This window comes from Macaca thibetana, chromosome 3, assembly GCF_024542745.1.
Source record: "Macaca thibetana thibetana isolate TM-01 chromosome 3, ASM2454274v1, whole genome shotgun sequence".
Classification (NCBI taxonomy): Eukaryota; Metazoa; Chordata; class Mammalia; order Primates; family Cercopithecidae; genus Macaca; species Macaca thibetana.
The window spans coordinates 32,072,657-32,091,999 of record NC_065580.1 but is presented as its reverse complement, the minus strand read 5'-3'; the positions used below and the strand labels follow the sequence as shown (position 1 = coordinate 32,091,999).

Sequence of the window (19,343 nt, the reverse complement as noted above, 5' to 3'; positions counted from 1 at the left end):
AATAAAAGCTAAAATGAGCATGGTGCACTACGGGCATACAGTAGGGAGATCTGACCTAATCACAGAGTTAAGACAAGTTAGGGGCCTTGTATCCTATTCCTGGAGTCTTGCTCATCAGCAAACAGGTGAAGGAAGTATTTGTAAGAATAGTATATCCTTCTGTACATCCCAAAGTCCTGTCCTATCCTGTGCATAGCCACTGACTACATACCTCTGCATCCAAAGCAGACTCAGCTTTCAGCTGGGCTTGCTGAGAGTGAGCCCAGCACATCATGGAAAATGAATTCATCACACTGTGGCACAAACCCCATATCATCCAACAGCTTCTTCAACCAGAGCAACTCAGTCTTGGTCCTTATTCATGAATGATGGTTGCAGAACCACTCTGGCTTTACAGGGATCTGGGTAGGATCCATTGCCCGACCCTGAACGTATTCATAGTGATGTGCTATATGGTTTAGGAGCCTTAGTAAATAAGCCAAGGTAGAACTGTATAAACCCACAACTTTCTTCAGGTAAGAAGTATGCTTCCAACCAGAAGTTCCTAACAGGAAGCAGCTATCAACATCAAAGAGGGGTACAGAAATCAATCCAGTACTAACCCCACAGTCTACCCTTTTCTTCCCTATCATCTGTGCCCCTAAAGTAGTCAGAGGAGTTCTCTAGCCAAAACTAACTCAGTACTTAAATGTCTTTGATAGGCCTGGGAAACAGAGCGCAGGAAGAAAAGTCGTGGCTCTTCACTCCAGCACTGGAATCTATTCTTGTTTTTCGTAGCAAGAGATGTTGATGCCTAAGGAACAGAAAGTGAACTTAAAATGCCTTTAATTTAGAAATTAGGTTTAAATGATTCCATATAACAAATCTGATTTAATTTTAAATTTTTGAATACATTTACTCGTTCAAGAATGGCTTCAAACCCTCAGGGGGTGAGAGTTTGGGCAATTCTAGCTATCTTCTACCTTCAAATATAGCTTTCCTGAAATAAAAACAGGAAATCCAATTTGTAATCACAATAAAGTTTCTTATCCGAATCCAAAGGCCAGTTTTTTTCCCCTTGCAAACATAAGCGCCTTAGGAAGGGGCTGCATTCTGATATTCTTTGTGGCACTTGGCACAGTATCATTTCTGTGAAGGTGCCTTATAAGTAGCCTGGGGTGATTATGGTGGTGTAATTTTCATCACATTTTATATAACCACAGATAACCCAGGTAACTGTTCAAGTACAATGATGTTCAGCTTAACTTAAGTGGCTTTGTTCCAAACGAGGGCCTCTATTGTAAAAACAAAGCAGGTGTTACAACATAGAGATATTGAAGATAGGGGTCATTTTACATACTAATATGCACTCAAAAGTAAATCTAAGCTTCCCCACATTATTTCCAGGAATTGCTGTATACTTAAGATGAATCCATTAACTACACAACTAGACAAATGATGAAATTTTATGTTAGCAAAATTCCTGACATATTTCACACCTCTTACTCTATTTAATTACACTTTTTTTTTTTACAAAGGAAAGCTTGCCTGCTTCTACACATTTTCAATTTTTTCTCTTATGTATTTCATATTAAAATTTCAAAATAATTTGATCAGAGATCCAGTGCACAAAGGTGCCTAAGTGAATAATAAACACCAAAAACACTTGCATGGCTGCAGCAGTGGGATTCCCATCAGCGATGTCAACAGTGATGCCAAGAAGACAAAAGAAGAGGGAAGGAGCTGATAAGAAAATCCATAGAATAAACAGGCTTCATTAATTTCTGAACAGGCTACATAAATCCATTAATGCCTACAGATTAATAACATAGTCATATAAATGAAGTTACTGCATACGTGTTTTCTGAAAAATATCATTGCTAATTCATCTTATACTGTCAAAATTTCATTATTCAAAATGTATATATATTTTGAGTAATATCTTCTCAAGAAAGTAATGCTTTCTTGAGTAATACTCAAGAAAGTAATACCCTCAATTCCCAAGTACTATAGTTTATATGTGACCAGTTTTTGATCTAATAAAATATATAAAAATGTAAAGTTGAACCTTAGATGTCTATCTAGTGCTTATTCTGAGCGGCAATGAAATAATGGAATAGAACACAGCAAAAGGCTGAAAGAAGGAAGGGCTGCAATTTGGAAGTGCAGAGAAGCATTACTTCGGAAATGTGTCCAGACAAAGAGAACTCATTCAAGGGACATGGATAAGGGCCAGGTGGACTAAGGAAGAGGTAGTCTATCTGGGTGTCTCAAAAAGGAAGTTTTCATTCTGGAATCTGAAAAGAGAATGAATGTACCTGAAAATCAAACCAGCAGAGAATGTTTCAAGAACTAGAGTTAGAGAGAAAGAATCAACTAGAGATAGGTACATCAGACATAGGAAGGGAAACCTGTAGCTAACTGATAGCTTCCATAAAGACAAATTGAAGAATAATACTGTGTATGGTTTACAAATGCAGGCAGTATTTTTCTGGAGGTGTCCTTGTAGTGAATCTACTATCTTTATATTTGCCATGTTAAAGATACTACTGAGCTGTCCAGAGGGCAGTCAAGGAAAAAAGATTTTTGTCCATAGGGTTGTGGTCTTTGAGAAATCTTGGAGCTCCTGTGTGATTAGGAAGTTACCAGAAACAGAACATGCTGTGAGTGTCTGTGTTTGAAGTGAAAGGCGGGAGATGGTGATAATGGCGACGAGTTTGCCCCTTTTTGACAAATCTTACTCTCTGCTTATTTATATCCAATTACCATCATCATCACCCTCATCTCCAGTGATTACCCAAGTCTCTTGTTCACACTCTTCTCAACTCTGTCTACATCTACCTCCCCCTCAAATACACACTGAAGTTATTAAGAATTGAAAGAACAAATTGTTTGCCCATCCTCATAATCATCTGTCCTAAAGGTCATTTAAACATTTAATCAAACCTGCAGTCCTCCAGGGGAACCTGTGAGTCATGCCGTTCATCCCACACGTGCAAGCGGGGCTTTGTGTCAGTCTTAGGAATGATGTAGACTGGTCCCACAAAGAAATCAGTAACAGGGACATTTTCTGTCATTAGGCAGAGAACAAAAAGCTAACAGTTCCCTGGACTTTACTGAAACTTTCGCACCAATTAATGAAATCCCTATGGAAAGCATCATGCCAGAATCCAAGGAAGCTGGCCATGTATTGACATGTCAACTAACACTCCTGCAAAAGAGGGGGTAGGTGAGCATCCTAAGTCAATATGAATTATGTGGTTTTTCTGCTACTTTGGATCAGCTACACTGCTGCTCCCTTTCACAAGTACAAATACACAAAAGAGGGCTTCTGTTTCATAAAAGTGACTCTGACAAATGACACTCCTCAGGGTGCTGATCCCAACACTGGCAGCCAGCCCGTTCTGTGCCCTCAGTCTGCCGGTACTTTTCACTTCCAAAGCTATCAGCCTGCTTCAGACCTATGCCTTCACTCTGACTAGGGACAAAGAAAAGATCACAGTGGAAATCCCTCTGCATGCTGCTAATAAGCCTATTTAGAGTCAATGAGAAAGCCTCATTTTGCACCACCAATAAAGGCCTTTAAGAGTACTACTGAATCAGAAAAACCAAAATGTTTCTATGTACTCCCTGTCCTCCTTTTACATCAGCCTGAGAGGTGACGCTCGGTAAAATATTGGACACGATGACCTCTAAGTTTCCTTCCTTCTCTAATGTTCTCTGGTTCTCTGTTGGCCAGCAGGATTTAAATTTTCTTTAAATTATCTCATATTCTGATGGATTCCTGAGCCCTTTTTCAGTTTTAGGTAATCTCCCTGTGGTTTGCTGAATTGGCATATCTGGAGTCTAGGATCTCTCTTGGCAAAGAACTGAATATTGCTCCCATCCAACAGCTTAAGTAGCACTGCCTATTTTCTTTCTGAAAGAGATCTGGGTAGGAGGCAGGTATACAGCATCTTTCCACCTCCCACAGAAGCGCTAGGGAAAGCTTTGTTGTTCCTGAACCACAAACAAAAGGATAATTCAAACCAGCAATAATGTCCTTAATGAAAAATAATAATCATTTTCCCAAATGAAAATCTATAATTCTAACCATTTGATTACAGTGATGTAAGCAAACAAATCTGCAGCTAAAGGTTATATATGGGTCAGAGGTTTAATGGAAAGTGATACATGGGTAGAATGACATCACCTACTTGTCAGAATACTAACTCCTCTACCACATCCTACGTCAGCCCACCGTTGGGGTGTAAGGGAAACGTGCATAAACCGATAAGTACCCATTTCTAAACATAATGCAAGTTTGACATTTAAGCTCAATAGTTTAGCTATAGAGCATGTTGGTAACAAAAAAAGAAACCAGAGCAATTTGAGTGACCTTTGTGAAAGACAGGCATAAAGGTAGCAACCACCACTCTCACCACCAAAATCTAAAAACATGGAAAATTAGCATTTATCAATATTTCTCAGAGATTAAGTTACCTACCCAAGATTCCACAGCTAGGGAGCAGTGTTTGAGTGTCTACTAACAAGGCTGGGAATTATTAGACACAGAAAGCATAACAGAAACATTTAGTTCCTCTTGGGTCTTATGGTCCAGTTGATAAACCTGCCAGCACTTTGAACAGATTTTCACTTACTGCAAAGAAAAATGCTTAGCTCTATTACTGTCTATCTAGGTGGCAAGTAGCACAACCCCACCATCTGTAAAATAATATTTCGGTAGACTAGAGGGCATGTTGTAAAAGGAACCCAAAGGAGAATTATTTTGATAAAGTTAGGGACACTCTCTAATATGTGTGTTTTATAATTCTGCAACTTACGTAGAAATATATCTGAATGACATATTGTTGAAAAGCTGTATATCATTTTAATTTTAATAAATGAAATCACATTTTGTATTCACTGACTGGGAAGTCAGTATTTAGGAAATCTGTGATATATTAGTTTAATATAAATAATTTGTGTGTATTGCAAATATTCACCTCTTGACTTAATTCAGAATTTTTATATAAAAACAAAAATTTAATTCTTTAATATCATCTTAAAATGAGGGATGTTCATGCCATGTTAAATAAATAATTTCCATTTATTTATAATACATTGTATTAGTTAGGATGCTTGCAGTTGAAAATGATAGACAATCCAATCCAAAATAGCTTTAAAAATTGTTGTTCTATAGGTCTATCACCCTAGACTTCTGCTGTCCAATATGATAGTCATTAGCCACATTTAAAGGTAAAGAAATTAAGGTTGCATTTACATTTAAATGCAAAGTAATTAAAGTTAAATACAATTTGAAATTTGATTTTTTTCAGTTTGCACTAGCCGTATTCCATCAAGTGACCAATGGCCACATGTCACTAATGGCTACTCTATTGAACAATGCAGATATGGAAAAATCTTCTTCACCTCAGAAAGTTCTATTAGATAGTGCTGGCTTCAAAGAAAAGGAAGTTGTTAAATCAGTAAGCAACAGTATCTATTATATTCCCTATGTAGCAGGCAATAATCTTTATGCATATTATTTCCTTTAACATCCCAACCACTCTATGCGGCAAGTGTTGTTATAATGTATTAGTCTGGCCTGTAGGTTGCTAGCTAAAAACGGGAAAGCATAATTAGGAGAACCTTGAACTATCTCACATACCTACAAGAAGAACCTGGTTAAGGTCCTCATCACCATCAGAATTATTTCCATCTGTCACTTTTATTCTGTTGCACAAGTCAATATTATTCCTCCAGGTCACCTTCCCCCTTGTGGTGGAAACTTTCCAGCCTCATATCTCACAGCCTCAAACTACTGCCACCCACCCCCTGAGAGAGAATGATCCTCCTCCTTTCATTCCCATTTTAGACATTACCTGGAAGGACTCTGTTAATTTAGCTTTGGTGAAGAGCTCAGTGTTAAATTAATCAGTTGTGGCTGAAGAGACCCCGGCGAGAGGATCAGGGTTGTAGAAGAGAGATATGGCCAGAGGGGCTCCACTTATGGACAGGGAAACAATTTCTAGAGAAACTGGAATGCCAGGGTCCTCTCCTTCAACACATTTCTGAGTCCTCAAGGCTCTATCTCAGGCCCTCTGCAGTTTCCACTCCACATACCTTCTGGGTCTGTCTTGCCAAGTCCCATTAACATACTAGTGAGCCCCCAATTCTGTCTCAGCAAGACCTTGTATTCTTAGCTTCAGACTCACATAACCAACTAACCCCTTCCCAGACATCTGCAGCTATATATTTCATAGGCTCCTTAAACTCAGTGTATCCCACAAAATTCATCATCCTCCTTCCTCCCTTCCCCAATCATTCATTATATCAGGAATGCTCTTTCAATCAATGACCAAATTTCCCATTCCAAGAATCAAGGCATCAACCATGATTTGTTCTCTCTTTAAAAATCCAATTAATTGCCAAGCCCTACATATATCCCTAAAATGTCTTTTTATTAATATATCCATCTACTTCTGTCCATTCCTAGTACAGTGCAACCATCATAGGCTAGGCCACTATCATTTCTGGAGAATTACTGTAATATCTCATGGGTCTCCCTTCCTCCAGTGTTATGCCTCACCAATACATTATCCATATTACAGCCAGAATAATCTTTCTCAGATGGTGATTCTATTATTCTGCTCAAAACCTTCTGGTGCCCATTCGTTGACTTTCAAAACATTTTTCAACTGCCACTTGAGGCATATAAAGTCTTATATGATCTGTCCCTTGCCTGGGTTTCTATCCTTACTCTCTTACTATCCCCCTCTCCTAGTCTCTACAACTGCCATCCCTTCTCTTGCCCCCTGATCTTTGTGCCTCCCCCTGGTTAAAATAATAATACTACTGATCACCTGTTTTTATTTTATTTTAATTCTGCTCATATTTTAGTCTCAACTTCAATGACATCAATCTTCTCCCTTAGGCTACATCAGTTCTCCCTGCTATATGCAGGCTATTCACTTAACATAACACATTGCATTGCAGGAACTGGGCTAAATTATTCACCTTCCCAATTAGACTGTAAGCCCCATGAGGACAAGAACCATTTTCGTTTTGCTCACCAACATGTCCTTGACATCTAATAGATAGTGCTTGACAAAGAGCAGAAAATAAGCCGAATTTAATTCTTTCATTTATTCCACAAATATTTTAAGGAAGTCTATTTGTGTCAGATGCCACCCGAGGCACCGAGATGCAGCTGTGAATGAAACAAAATCACTTGCTTATGTTCTTGCAGGGTAAAAAACCCCAATAAACTAATAATTTTTTAGAAAATGCTTGAATTATATAAATAAATACAGTTTCAACATTCGTATAACTTTCTACATTTTTAAAATTGTATAAATGAAACCTTTTTAAATGACATTTTCCATTATGTACTCCAAGTTATCTTTTCATTATTCTGTTACCTCATTAGAGGTAGTATGGAAATAAAGTACTTTCCCCTCAAATAGTAAAAATGTAATTTTTTTTTAGAAAAACAAAACACTACGGAGCCATGGCATTTATAATGAGGTAACCAAATATTCCAATTAAATATTCAGGTAACCAAATACTCCAATTATTCAGGTAAACACATATTACAATTAAAATTTGACTGATTTTATAGGACACAGGCCTATATGTGTTTCTGGAATCATATTCCCATCTAAATTAGCATCGCAGTCAGGAATTTAAAGACAAACTATCAGAATAGTTCTTTTTCTTCTTAAATTACAATAAAAGCCCTTGTATAACTATGCTGAGCTTTTTCTTTTATTAAAAAATATTATCCCAACAATTAAAATATTTATCAAATGCATGCAAGCTAGGCACCATGCATCGTATCTACATCGCTTTAATAAATAACAGGAGGACTATTTGGCCATACGATATAGACCAATTAATTAACTTAACAGACATATAATGCTAAGCATATGCTAAGTCCTGAAGATACAGACCCTGCTTACTAGCAACTTACAAACTATTGTCTGATTATTATCTTCCCCACTAAATATAAGCTCCTTGAGGGCAGATGTTTAGCACAATATAGAGTTTAACAAATGTCATAAGTAATCAAAAAATAATCAAGACTCTTCAGTAGGTTTTCTCAATTAGCCTTAGTAAGCTCTAATCACACTTTATGTCTCCTTTGCCCTACTGTATCCGATCCTTTGTTCAGCTAGTTAGTTCTTTTCTTTAGCTATGTTCTTAAGAGTTTGTGGTAATTCTCTCGTATTTCAACAAATCGTATCTATGAGACTCTCTCAAATCCCCTGAGTTAAGAGGAATCCCAAGATAAAACAGAGAATAAATATTATTTCTGAAATATAAATAGTCTCCTGTATTTATCTGCTTTGTATCATTTTGGGAAAAGAGGAAAAATCAAGTTTTCCTAATATTGAATCATCTATACATTGTTCCTTTTTAAAATTTTGTTTGGTTTTAACGAATTGGTTCCCTCAACTGAAGTGTAATAACCATTTAAAGGAAGACAATTTCTCCTAATATTTCTGTATTTTTCTAAACTTTATCATCCTCTCTGGCCCAAGCCTTACCATAGTTTTTCAAATAATTGGCGATCAAAAATGCTGAACTGTCACCTGTTTGCCTATATTCTCTTTTCCATTTCTGCGTTCTTCAGTGTAATATTCCAGAGATTGTGTTTATTCAGATACGTTCATCTTTCAATCGATCAAGCTAATGCCAGCTTCTGTTGTGGGTTTTGCAGAAAGGATTTCCTAGACTCCTGAATTCATTTTTTTCTCTCTGTAGGATGAGCATTTTTCTGTTTTAAATTATTGTCTGAAAAAATGTGAGCATTTATGTACTCTTGAAATTTTAACTAGAATTGCTTCACTTCTAAAAATGTTAGTTTCTCAGACCAAATGCATCAATCTGACCCCCTAGAAGTCAGGCGCTTCACAAAGAGGGAATACATAAGCTTAGATGGCCATCGAAAAAACATACGGGCCCACATACCAGGAAAAATAGTAGAATGGGTCAGTGCAACTCAGCCCCACTTTGGGAAAGGTTGTCAGAGCAGGAAAGGATGAAGGAAAGAAGCAAGTATCAAATCAGACTGCAGTCCTATCATCGTTAGGTAGCTACAGGGCTTTAGACAACTAACTTGACCAGATGAGCCTCAATTTCCCTTTCTGCAAAGTGAGGAAACTGAGCTAAATAATCTCTAAGGACCTCTTCAACTCCTCCACTCTATGTATATTTATGATTGACAGTACAGTGTTTTAAGTTTTCAGAATATTTTTTGTTTCTGGCATAGCAAACTTTACAATCTGCTTTGCAGATTTTGAAGATACAGGTGCATCTGTGTACATTTCTTTAAATTTAGTAATTTAGTAATTAAGCGTCCCACTTTCAAATTTACTAATGAGAAAAACACGCGCACACACACATATACATATTACTCCGTCATTATACTTTACTGATTTGAATACATCAGTAGAGTAAGTATATAAAGCAGGCTACTGATTGCATGTTTTTTGTATTGACAATGTATAGGTCAAGTCTTATTTAGACTACCTTCTGTAAGACACCTTGAGTTTATCAGTAACCTTTAGCACAGATGAATGTTTATTTTGCTAATTTAGCTTCAGGTGCTATGGTTATCATTATAAACTAACTCTAATATTCTCTATTACTCAAAGTATACCCTAGAGCTCACCAGGATCCATGTCACCTGGGAACTGGTCAGAAATGCAGAATGTCTACCTCCAGAGCTACAAAATCAAAATCTGCATGTTAACAAGGTGCTCAAGTGATTTGTGTGCACACTAATGTTCTAGAAATGTTGTTAGACATAGTACTTCCCATATTGCTTTAAAATAGTTTAAAATCGATGTGTATTTTTTCTTTAAGAGAATGAACAAATGAGTAAACTAACTGTAATTTAGCAACGTGAACTGCTATAATTCAATGTCATTGGACTTACAGGTATAGAAACTTCTAGTTGATAGTTTCTCCTATTTTGCTTTTTGCTTAATGTAGTCATAGGTCTACTCTAATACAAGGCAAGGGGCCAGGGAACTGGATGTAAAGGTTTATGCTGTTCAAGACCCACTACAAAGACTACATATATCATTGAAAATCAATGTGAAGAATATTTAAAAATTTACTACTTTATAAAGGATTAGGTAATAACCAATATGTTATTTTTGCTTCACTTTATAGTTGGTGATTAAAATTCCAAAATGTATTGCATCATACATAAAGTATCACAAAGAGCAAAAACAGAAAGATATTTTTCAACTATGTGGTAAAATGTCTAATATAAGTAAATAATAAATGGAGGATATAAATGTCAAGGACAAATCCAAATAAAAGAAACCAGGATCCTGGCTGCAGCTCTAAGATTAACACTGTGATTTGTCAATAATTCACTTTACTTCTCTGGGTTCTAGTTTCTTCACTAGAAAACAAGAGATTGATTCTTATTTTACATCCCAGCTCTAAATTCTGAAATCTAGTATGTCTGAAATCAATGCCTGTTTTGTCATCTCAGATGGATCTATTGAAATTCAACATGAAATATCAGAAACAGCAAAAATAAGTCATCCTTGGATTTCTGCTATTTTACTTGCGAAGAACAAGAGCATATGGATGGCCACCTCCTCGTGCTAATGTAAATGCATTCTCCCCGACAGAGTTTTACTCTAGGCAAGGGGAAAAAGGGGGTGGAAGAACACATTTTAATTCAGGGGAACCTACCTGGGTTATCTTTCACTCTGAATCACCAAATCAAATTATATAAATTCATCCCCCTTGATGACTACCTACTTCCTTCATATGGTCTCTATGAGTCCTGAGTGAATACAGGAGAGCTTATACCTTTCATGACTTCGCAAAACAAACAGAGGACTGCTGAGAGGTAGTTATACCTGAAAAGTTATCTAGTTAATCTAGCACCAGAAAATAAACTGACAGGTCTTTCAGGGAGCTAATTATTGAGCCTGTTATTTGGTTCACTGACAGGATTGCTTGTTTATGGGAAGAAACATATTTGTGCATTGCTTTTTCCATTACCGCTATTTCTATCATCATAAATAAGAATCAATAGGCCATTTTGCATAGCATATGCTCACCACTATTTAGTATCTGAATGTCAGTTGTATGCAGGCTAAGCAGCAGTGCCCCAGCCTCCTGGCTGAGAATTAAAACCTAACAAAGAAAACACCTCAAATTCCACAAGACAGCGTATATGTCTTTAGGAGCTCCTTGAGAGCAAGGGAGGTCTGTCGTTTGTCTCTCTATCTGAAGCACAGTGCCTGGCACATGGTGGGCTTCGAAATGTATAAACAACTAAATGAATAATGAATGAATGGATGGATGAATGAAACAAAGGAAAGTTTTAAGTACTTACTGGGTCAGTCAAGGGATGTTGTTTTGATAAGGGCACAGCTATTTACAATTCTTGATGGAGAAAGGAAGGAAAAGACCCGGCCTGAGTCCAGAGGGAGCTGGCTATTGTTTAGCAGCTTAACCCACATACTCACGTATCTGCAATATTCACTATCGAGTCCTCACTATATAATACAAGAAATCAGAACGACAGTCATCTAAAAAGTAAAGCAAAACCTCTGAAGAAAGACTCCCTACTGCCAATGAGAATATTGCTGGACAAAACAAGGTCAAGTAAGGGACTGATCAGAGAAAAGATAAGAATGAGAAAAAATGAGGTGATGAAGGGAGAGGAATTGTGGCAGAGCCCTGAGTGGGGAATAAGTGTGTGAAAAATGTGTAAAGACAGGGAGAGGATGAAGACGCAATTCTCAAGAGAGTCTGTGGGTGTCTGGGTTTTGGAGAGTGGAAAGACATTAAGCCTGAGAGTACAATGAGGGAGGAAGAGAGGGAGGGAGAGGTCAGATAAAAGTCTATAAAATAACACCCATCACCACTGATAACAAGTATAAAAGAGTCCTTTTTTCTTCTCGAGAAAGACAAAGGGAATTTTAAGTAGGATTAAGTAGTAGTAGCTTTCAGAACTCAACAGCTCTCAGAAGCAATAATAACTACATAAATAGCTAAGTGGATGGTAGGAATTACCTCACTTGGAATTTGGCCAGCAAATCAAAAGTTAGCAGTAATATCACATCTTTTTGAAAGCTTTCCTGAGATTCTAGAGGGGAAAATTATCTCAGAAAACTGTTTCTACTGAGTAAATTTCAGGAAGAAATGCTCCTCACTGCTTGAAGATGTTCTGTCTCTGGAAAACTGGTAAGACAGAAGCCCGTCCCTGCTGGGAAGCACTCTCTCATCCATGTAAATACATTGCCAATATTGCCCCCAGTGGAAGCAAATAATTACATTCGCAGATTACCGTCACCTAATGTAAAATTTTACTCAACACATATAACCTACCAATGATGTTCTGAATGCACAAAAAGGGGCTCATGGATATCTCACTTTCAGAGAGTGCCTTAACTTTTTGACTCATTGCAGGTAGTTAAAATGTAAACTTTTTAAGGCCACATTTTAAAACACTTTGCAAACGCTGGACACCTCTACTCATGAACATCCTGTAAATTTTTCAAGTCCATTTGATCACTAACATGCCAGATCATCTTCCCCGCTCCCCTAAAACAGAGATGAAAACTGGGCATAATGGCAATTTGGGGGACAAATACCTTCTCTCATCATCTGAAAATTGTCATATGTTGCTTTTTTAAAAAATTAAATTAGTGTTATTTGTTTTCTACCCAGAGACAAGTTATTTTGGTATCACCCACAATGGAATTTGCATGAAAATCTGTTTATTGACCCAGTTCCCTAGGGGTACATTTGCCCTAGCACTTGGAGTAAACACCATTTTCATTGCACTAGAAATAGTTCTAATTGGACAAATTGTTATAATTTTAGCAACACCCAAATAAATCAAAGGAATTGGAGGCAGACATGCCACAGAATCTGGATTCGACCACAAACCAGTTCAGTATTTGTGCCTGAAATAAAAGTCTAGTCATATACCATCTACAGATGCTAGAGGAACAGCTACATACCTTGACTGAACTTAGAAAAAAAAATTTTTAATTGTACTTTAAGCTCTGGGATACTCGTGCAGAACATGCAGGTTTGTTACATAGGTATACATGTGTCATGGTGGTTTGCTGCACCTATCAACCTGTCATCCAGGTTTTAAGCCCCCAATGCATTAGGTATTTGGCCTAATTCTCTCCCTCCCCTTGCCCCAAACCTGACAGGCCCCAGTGTGTGATGTTCCCCTCCCTGTGTCCATATGTTCTCATTGTTCAACTCCCACTTACAAGTTTAAAAAAAAAAAGAAAGAAAATATGAGTTCAGAGAAACTAGTTGTTCTGAAAACAGCCTATTGAAAAGTTATGTGACTGGTTAACTGTGTGTGTGTGTGTGTGTGTGTGTGTGTGTGTGTGTGTGTGTGTGTATGAGTTCATCCATTTCCTTAACTGGGGTATTTTCACTAATACAGTCTAAATAACAGGAAATGAATTTATAGAGAATCAAACAATAACATTCAGAACTCAAAGTCAAGCATAGTGTAAAATATATCTCAGTGGAAAGCATGTAAGTGTCTAAATTCTCCTTCCAAACCCTTCTATAAACTCTGTCTTTTCCATTATCCCTTGACATGTATCATCCTCTCCAAGAAGCTGCACCTCTTTACTGGTGTTCACGTACCTCCACGTCATGCCCTACTCTATGCCTTTGTCCTGTTCACTCCCCCTTTCCTCTCATCTTGGATGTCTTTCCCAAATCCTTCTTGTTGTCAAACACTCATCTCCTCCACAGAGCTTTGGATGTTACAATGTTAACTTACACACATCTTCTGAACTTCCCTAATTATGTATATCCAAATTTAGCATTTCATCATAGAACTCTCCTCTCTGATTACATGTATGTTTGTGTGTACCTTTTTTTTCCCTCAACCAAATCACATGATTTAAAGGTAACACTGGTCTTTAATGCCTGTCCTTAAAGTTTCCATCAAGATCCTACTCTGCATTTAATCTCTTTCACTAGTTATCCCTTCTCTTTTCTTTTTTTGAAAACATGCTTAAATGTGCCCTATCCTGAAGAAATCTCAATTCTCAAGCTCTCCCACCATATCTACTTTCTTTCCCTCAAAACTTCTTGAAACAGCATCCCTTCCTCCACTTCTATTCTGTTCTCTCTCAACCCCTCCAATTTGGTTACCCAGGCACACCCTTCTCTCTCAGCCACAGATCCCTGCAGCACTGAATCCTCATGCACCGTCTTTCTCCTGGAGACTGGGACAACCTTGACTCCTGGATCATCTCCTTCCCCCAAGCCCAGCATTCTCTGTGTTCTTTCCTGGTTCCTGCCCTTGAATTCTCAGTCATCACTCCTCATTTTTCCTCAGTCTCCCAAGGCAATTGCATCTCTGCTTTTGTCTTTAACTTCGAAATCTCCAAGATTCCCTAATCTCAAATTTTAGGAACTCTCTGTGGGGTCCCAGACCTTATGCTGCCACCTGCTGGCCAGTTCCATGGGGCTATCTCAGAACAAAATTCAAGTTTATTCCCAAACACCTAACCATTCTATTTACTTTATTTTTCCTCTGTTAACTAATCACATCACCAGTTTCCTAGAACTCCCTGATAGAGGTTTAACATCAGCATCCTCCATGACTTAACGATCTTCGCCCCCAGCATCAACCACTCAGCGTGTACTATAAATATAACGCTACCTACCAGAGCGTCTGTCCTCTGTGTTACATCCCTACCTAGCTCTTTTTTTTTTTTTTTTTTTTTTTTTCGTGACCCAGTCTCACTTTGTCGCCCAGGCTGGAGTGCAGTGGTGCGATCTCGGCTCACTGCAACCTCCACCTCCCGGGTTCAAGCAATTCTCCTGCCTCAGCCTCCCAAGCAGCTGGGACTACAGGTGCCTGCCACCACGCCGGGCTAATTTTTTGTATTTTTAGTAGAGACGGGTTTTCACCATGTTGCCTAGGCTGGTCTCAAACTCCTGAGCTCAGGCAATCCGCCCACCTCGGCCTCCCAAAGTGCTGGGATTACAGGCGTGCACCACCGTGCCCGGCCCCTAGTTAGCTCTTCTTAGACCATGACTGCCTGTCCCCAGCATACTGGATGAGACCTCACTGACCTGCCCCCGTTTTCTCCCCTGAACCCCAATCCTCCTGACACTTCTGCCAGGCAAATCTTCTTGAACCAAGTATCTGAGCAATTCTCTAGATGAAGAGCCTCAAGACATTGTGTCCTACTGGTAGAATAAAGCCCAAATTCCTTAACTCTGGAACTTCTAGAAAGAACTTCAAGGCCGTGCATGACCTGGCTGCAGACTATCACCATAGCCTCGGCTGTCATCACACTTCCTCTCACAATATTCACTCTGGCTCCAACCTCCCTGAACTATTTTTTTTTTTTCCTGTACTTTGAACAAAAGAGCCTTACTCCGGCGCTAGAGCTTGTCATGCACTCCTGTCATATCTTTACACAGCTGACCACTTCTTGTCATTCAGGTCTTATCTCAAATGTCACCTCCTCTGGCAAAGCATACTCGGACCACACAATCTAATTACCTTCCTCCTCCTAATACCCAGGTGAGTCTTTCACAGTTAATCTGTTGTATTTCTTCTAAGCACATCTCAGCATCTGAACACATCTGTTCATTTATGTTTATTATGGAGTGTCCGTCTCCGCACACTCAAATGTAAGCCCCATGCGCATAAATATTGCTTTTCTTCACTCAACCCAGCTCCTGGAAAAGTGCCTGGCACACGGAAGCCTGAAATCAGATTCCTCCACGGCGTGGCACCCATTTCCACCTCCTTATTCTGTCTCTGTTTATATGTCTGTGCTAGCTTTTAGCACATTACATCTTTTATTTGAACAGCTATTTCCAAAGAAAGTGAAGAGGAGGGAAAGGAGGACATATCAAAGTCTGGGGGTGGCGGGGTACAAGAAGGAATGAATCATTTCTGAAACACACATTCAAGTTGTGTAGTTTTCAGTGTAAAGGATTTGTGCATTTTTGTTAAAATTGGCCCTTATGTTAAAATTGGCCCTTCGTGACCCAGTCTCACTTTGTCGCCCAGGCTGGAGTGCAGTGGCGTGATCTCGGCTCACTGCAACCTCCACCTCCCGGGTTCAAGCAATTCTCCTGCCTCAGCCTCCCAAGCAGCTGGGACTACAGGTGCCCGCCACCACGCCGGGCTAATTTTTTGTATTTTTAGTAGAGACGGGTTTTCACCATGTTGCCTAGGCTGGTCTCAAACTCCTGAGCTTGCATGTTGCATGCTTTTGATTCTGCTGTAAGAAATATTCTTTAAATTTCATTTTCTATGTGCTAGTTTCTAATATATGTATTAAAAATGAATGTTTATATTGACCTCATAGCTGTAACCTTGCTAAATTTACTACTCAGTTCTAGGTAACTTTTAAAATTATGTGGTTTTGGGCCAGGCACAGTGGCTCATGCCTGTAATCCCAGCACTTTGGGAGGCCGAGGTGGGCGGATCACAAGGTCAGGAGTTTGAGACCAGCCTGGCCAATATGGTGAAACCCCATCTCTACTAAAAATACAAAAATTAGCCGAGCATAGTGGCACGCGCCTGTAGTCCCAGCTAGTCAGGAGGCTGAGGCAGGAGAATCGCTTGAAACCAGAAGGCGAAGGTTGCAGTGAGCCAAGACTGTGCCACTGCACTCCACTCCAGCCTGGGCGAAAGAGCAAAACTCCGTCTCAAAAAAAAAAAAAAAAAAAAAAAAAAAAAAAAAAAAATGCAGTTTTTCTTATGTGCACAATCAGCTGAAAATATAGTTTTAATCATATGTTCAAAAATACTAATTCAATATCATTATTATTTTTAAGCACAAGCTATGGAAAGTAAGGCATCAAAACATCATGCATGTTTCGGGATAGCTACTATGCAGGATTTAAGAAAATAATAGTATTATAGGGGACAAGGATTAAAATAGTTGAAAAATACTGTCTTATAGCAACTTATTATGATGCATATTACATTTTGAACTCTTGGAGAGCAATACCATGTCTTGTTTATTTGTCTATATTCCAGCAAACCTAATAAAGTACATTTTCCAAAGTAGACAATAAATGTTTTCCAGATACCCCAGTACTATATGCATGGTATATGTTCAATAAAATCTTGCTGATCGATTGAAAGAACCAATAAATTTAAGTTTGTTGAATGATCAGTGTATGCTCAGCCCTGCTGAGACACTATAACAAGAAGACACACAAAAAAATAGAAAATACACTCATTGTTATCCATAAACATCATTTATCAGGTAATGCTGAAACAAATGCACCACAGAAAACATTTGAGTGGTTACCTGTGCATTTCTTTATATGACTGTTCCTTTTCCCATGTGATCCTAACTTGCAGCCAAAATTCTCCTCCCAAAATTCTGCAAACCACACATTTCTTCGATTGTTGGCAAGAGTTCGGCTTCTAAAGTATCGATCAAATCCTATTTCAAAGGAGAAAGGTAAGATTTTAATATTCTTTCAAAATTAAATATTGTCAGAACTTTCGAATGGACATTATATTGTGATCACTGCATGAAAAGAAACACACACACACACACACACACACATAACAAATGAGAGAAAGCCAGTAGCCCATAAACAAGGCTTCTCTTATGGCAAAAGCCAAGGAGGGTTAATGGACAATCCCCCCACACCATCACCACTACTCAAGCACCTGGATCTATGAATAGGTACAACAGGAAAGCCTGGTATCAGTGTCCTTCTTATACCCTCCCCTACTCTACTTCTCCCAGAGGCAGGAACCAGTGACTTCATGCTGAATCCTGAATACTCAGAACCCAACTTAAACTTCCCTCATTCTTTCCTCTTTCCTAGCAGGGATCAATGTTCCAGACTTTCCTGTGTTTCCACATACTTCAAAGTTTCTCTCTCCTATATGTTCTGTTTTCAGCTAATTCAATAAAGCAATCATGTTAATGTCATCTTATGGAGTCATGGGTAAGAGAACTCAAGTGTCAGTTTGCTCAAGTAACCACTTATTGAAGGGAGACCCCCTGGAAATAATGTCTTACTCCAAAGGATAATGTTAAAAGTGAGAATTTCAGTTACTGTTAAACTGATTGGAAAATATGTTTAGAAGATAGACTGCCTCTCAGGATGCTCCAAGTCTTTCCTGTTGCATTTATTTACCCATAGGATAGGCCCAGCATCATATATTCATTTTCTACAAATCAAGCATCTTCCCTCCAACAATACTATGACTACCATAAATGCCCATGGAAATAAGCAAACTCAAACTCAAAGTGCAATTACTAACATAATGGAAGTAAATGACTATGGCCTTTTTCTTAAAAAAAAATCTAATGGGGACTCTTTCCTAAATACACACACACACTATACAAGTATAATAAATATGTGTGTGTATATATATAATACATATGTGTGTGTGTGTGTATATATATATGCATGTGCATGCTGGTTTAAATACTGGTCTTGACAATTCTGCCACCGAAGCTAAAATTTATATCAAGTCATCAGTAATGAGTGCATTTCCTCATATTATGATACTCCAATTTTGCCTTTGAGTTTAGATCCAACTGCAATGAAACAAATTCTTTATGGTACATTCTTACCATCAATTGATGTTCGTTTGGGCAAAATTGTCACAGCCCCTTCTGCAATCTCCTCTTGCTGATAGACAGGTGCTATTTTGGATCCCCAACTATCTGAGCCAATCCAGAGAAAATGCCCACTTTGGTTTAGTTTTTTTGCTGCTTCCAATATCCTCCTATAGGAATAAAAATAAATAATGCATACCACATGTATTAAAAATACCACAATTATGAATATTACAAGAACAGCTTTGGGAAGTTGTATATACTCAGTAGGTCACTGTTTAACAATTAACATGATCATTCTAACTGCCCACATCTTATCATCTCCTAAAGGCAATATAGCAGAGACTAACTCCAACACATGTTAATTAGCCTTATCCTTAACCTCATTCACATCATTCTGTCTATCACCCTTGTTTGTCTTATCTCATTCAGTCCCCAAGTTTTACTCTGTAGGTATTTCAGATTTACAAACTATGAGGCAGCAGAAGGCAGTCTGTTATTGGAAGGGAATTACAAGCTTTTATGTTGAACATGAAATATGTTAGAAAGAGGATATGGGACACAGATCTGACCCTACATACAGAAGAAAAGTAATCAGCACCTGATGTCATCCTCATTGGCAAACATAATCACTGCTCGAGCATTAGGTGTTTCTAGCAGGCGTTTGATAATTTTTTCAAATTCTCCAGGTCTTGGTTCACGTGGGATTTTCTGTGACTGAGCAATGCAAACACCACCTATTTAAAAAAAAAAAAAAAAAAAAAAAGGCAGGGGGAGGGGGTGATTCAGGAA

The 19,343-nt window shown here is 38.4% G+C and overlaps 1 protein-coding gene across 3 annotated transcripts in view; it reads right to left on the bottom strand.

The window, feature by feature from the left end:
• GRM8 (glutamate metabotropic receptor 8) overlaps window positions 1-19,343 on the bottom strand; it is a 797,799-nt gene that overhangs the window by 436,300 nt on the left and 342,156 nt on the right. For all 3 annotated transcript variants that reach the window (XM_050782557.1, XM_050782558.1, XM_050782559.1), the window contains exons 4-6: window positions 19,153-19,288; window positions 18,567-18,721; window positions 17,277-17,414 (exon numbers count right to left, since the gene is read on the bottom strand). In XM_050782557.1, coding sequence (XP_050638514.1) covers window positions 17,277-17,414; window positions 18,567-18,721; window positions 19,153-19,288 — 429 coding nt within the window. The remainder of the gene's footprint in view (window positions 1-17,276; window positions 17,415-18,566; window positions 18,722-19,152; window positions 19,289-19,343) is intronic.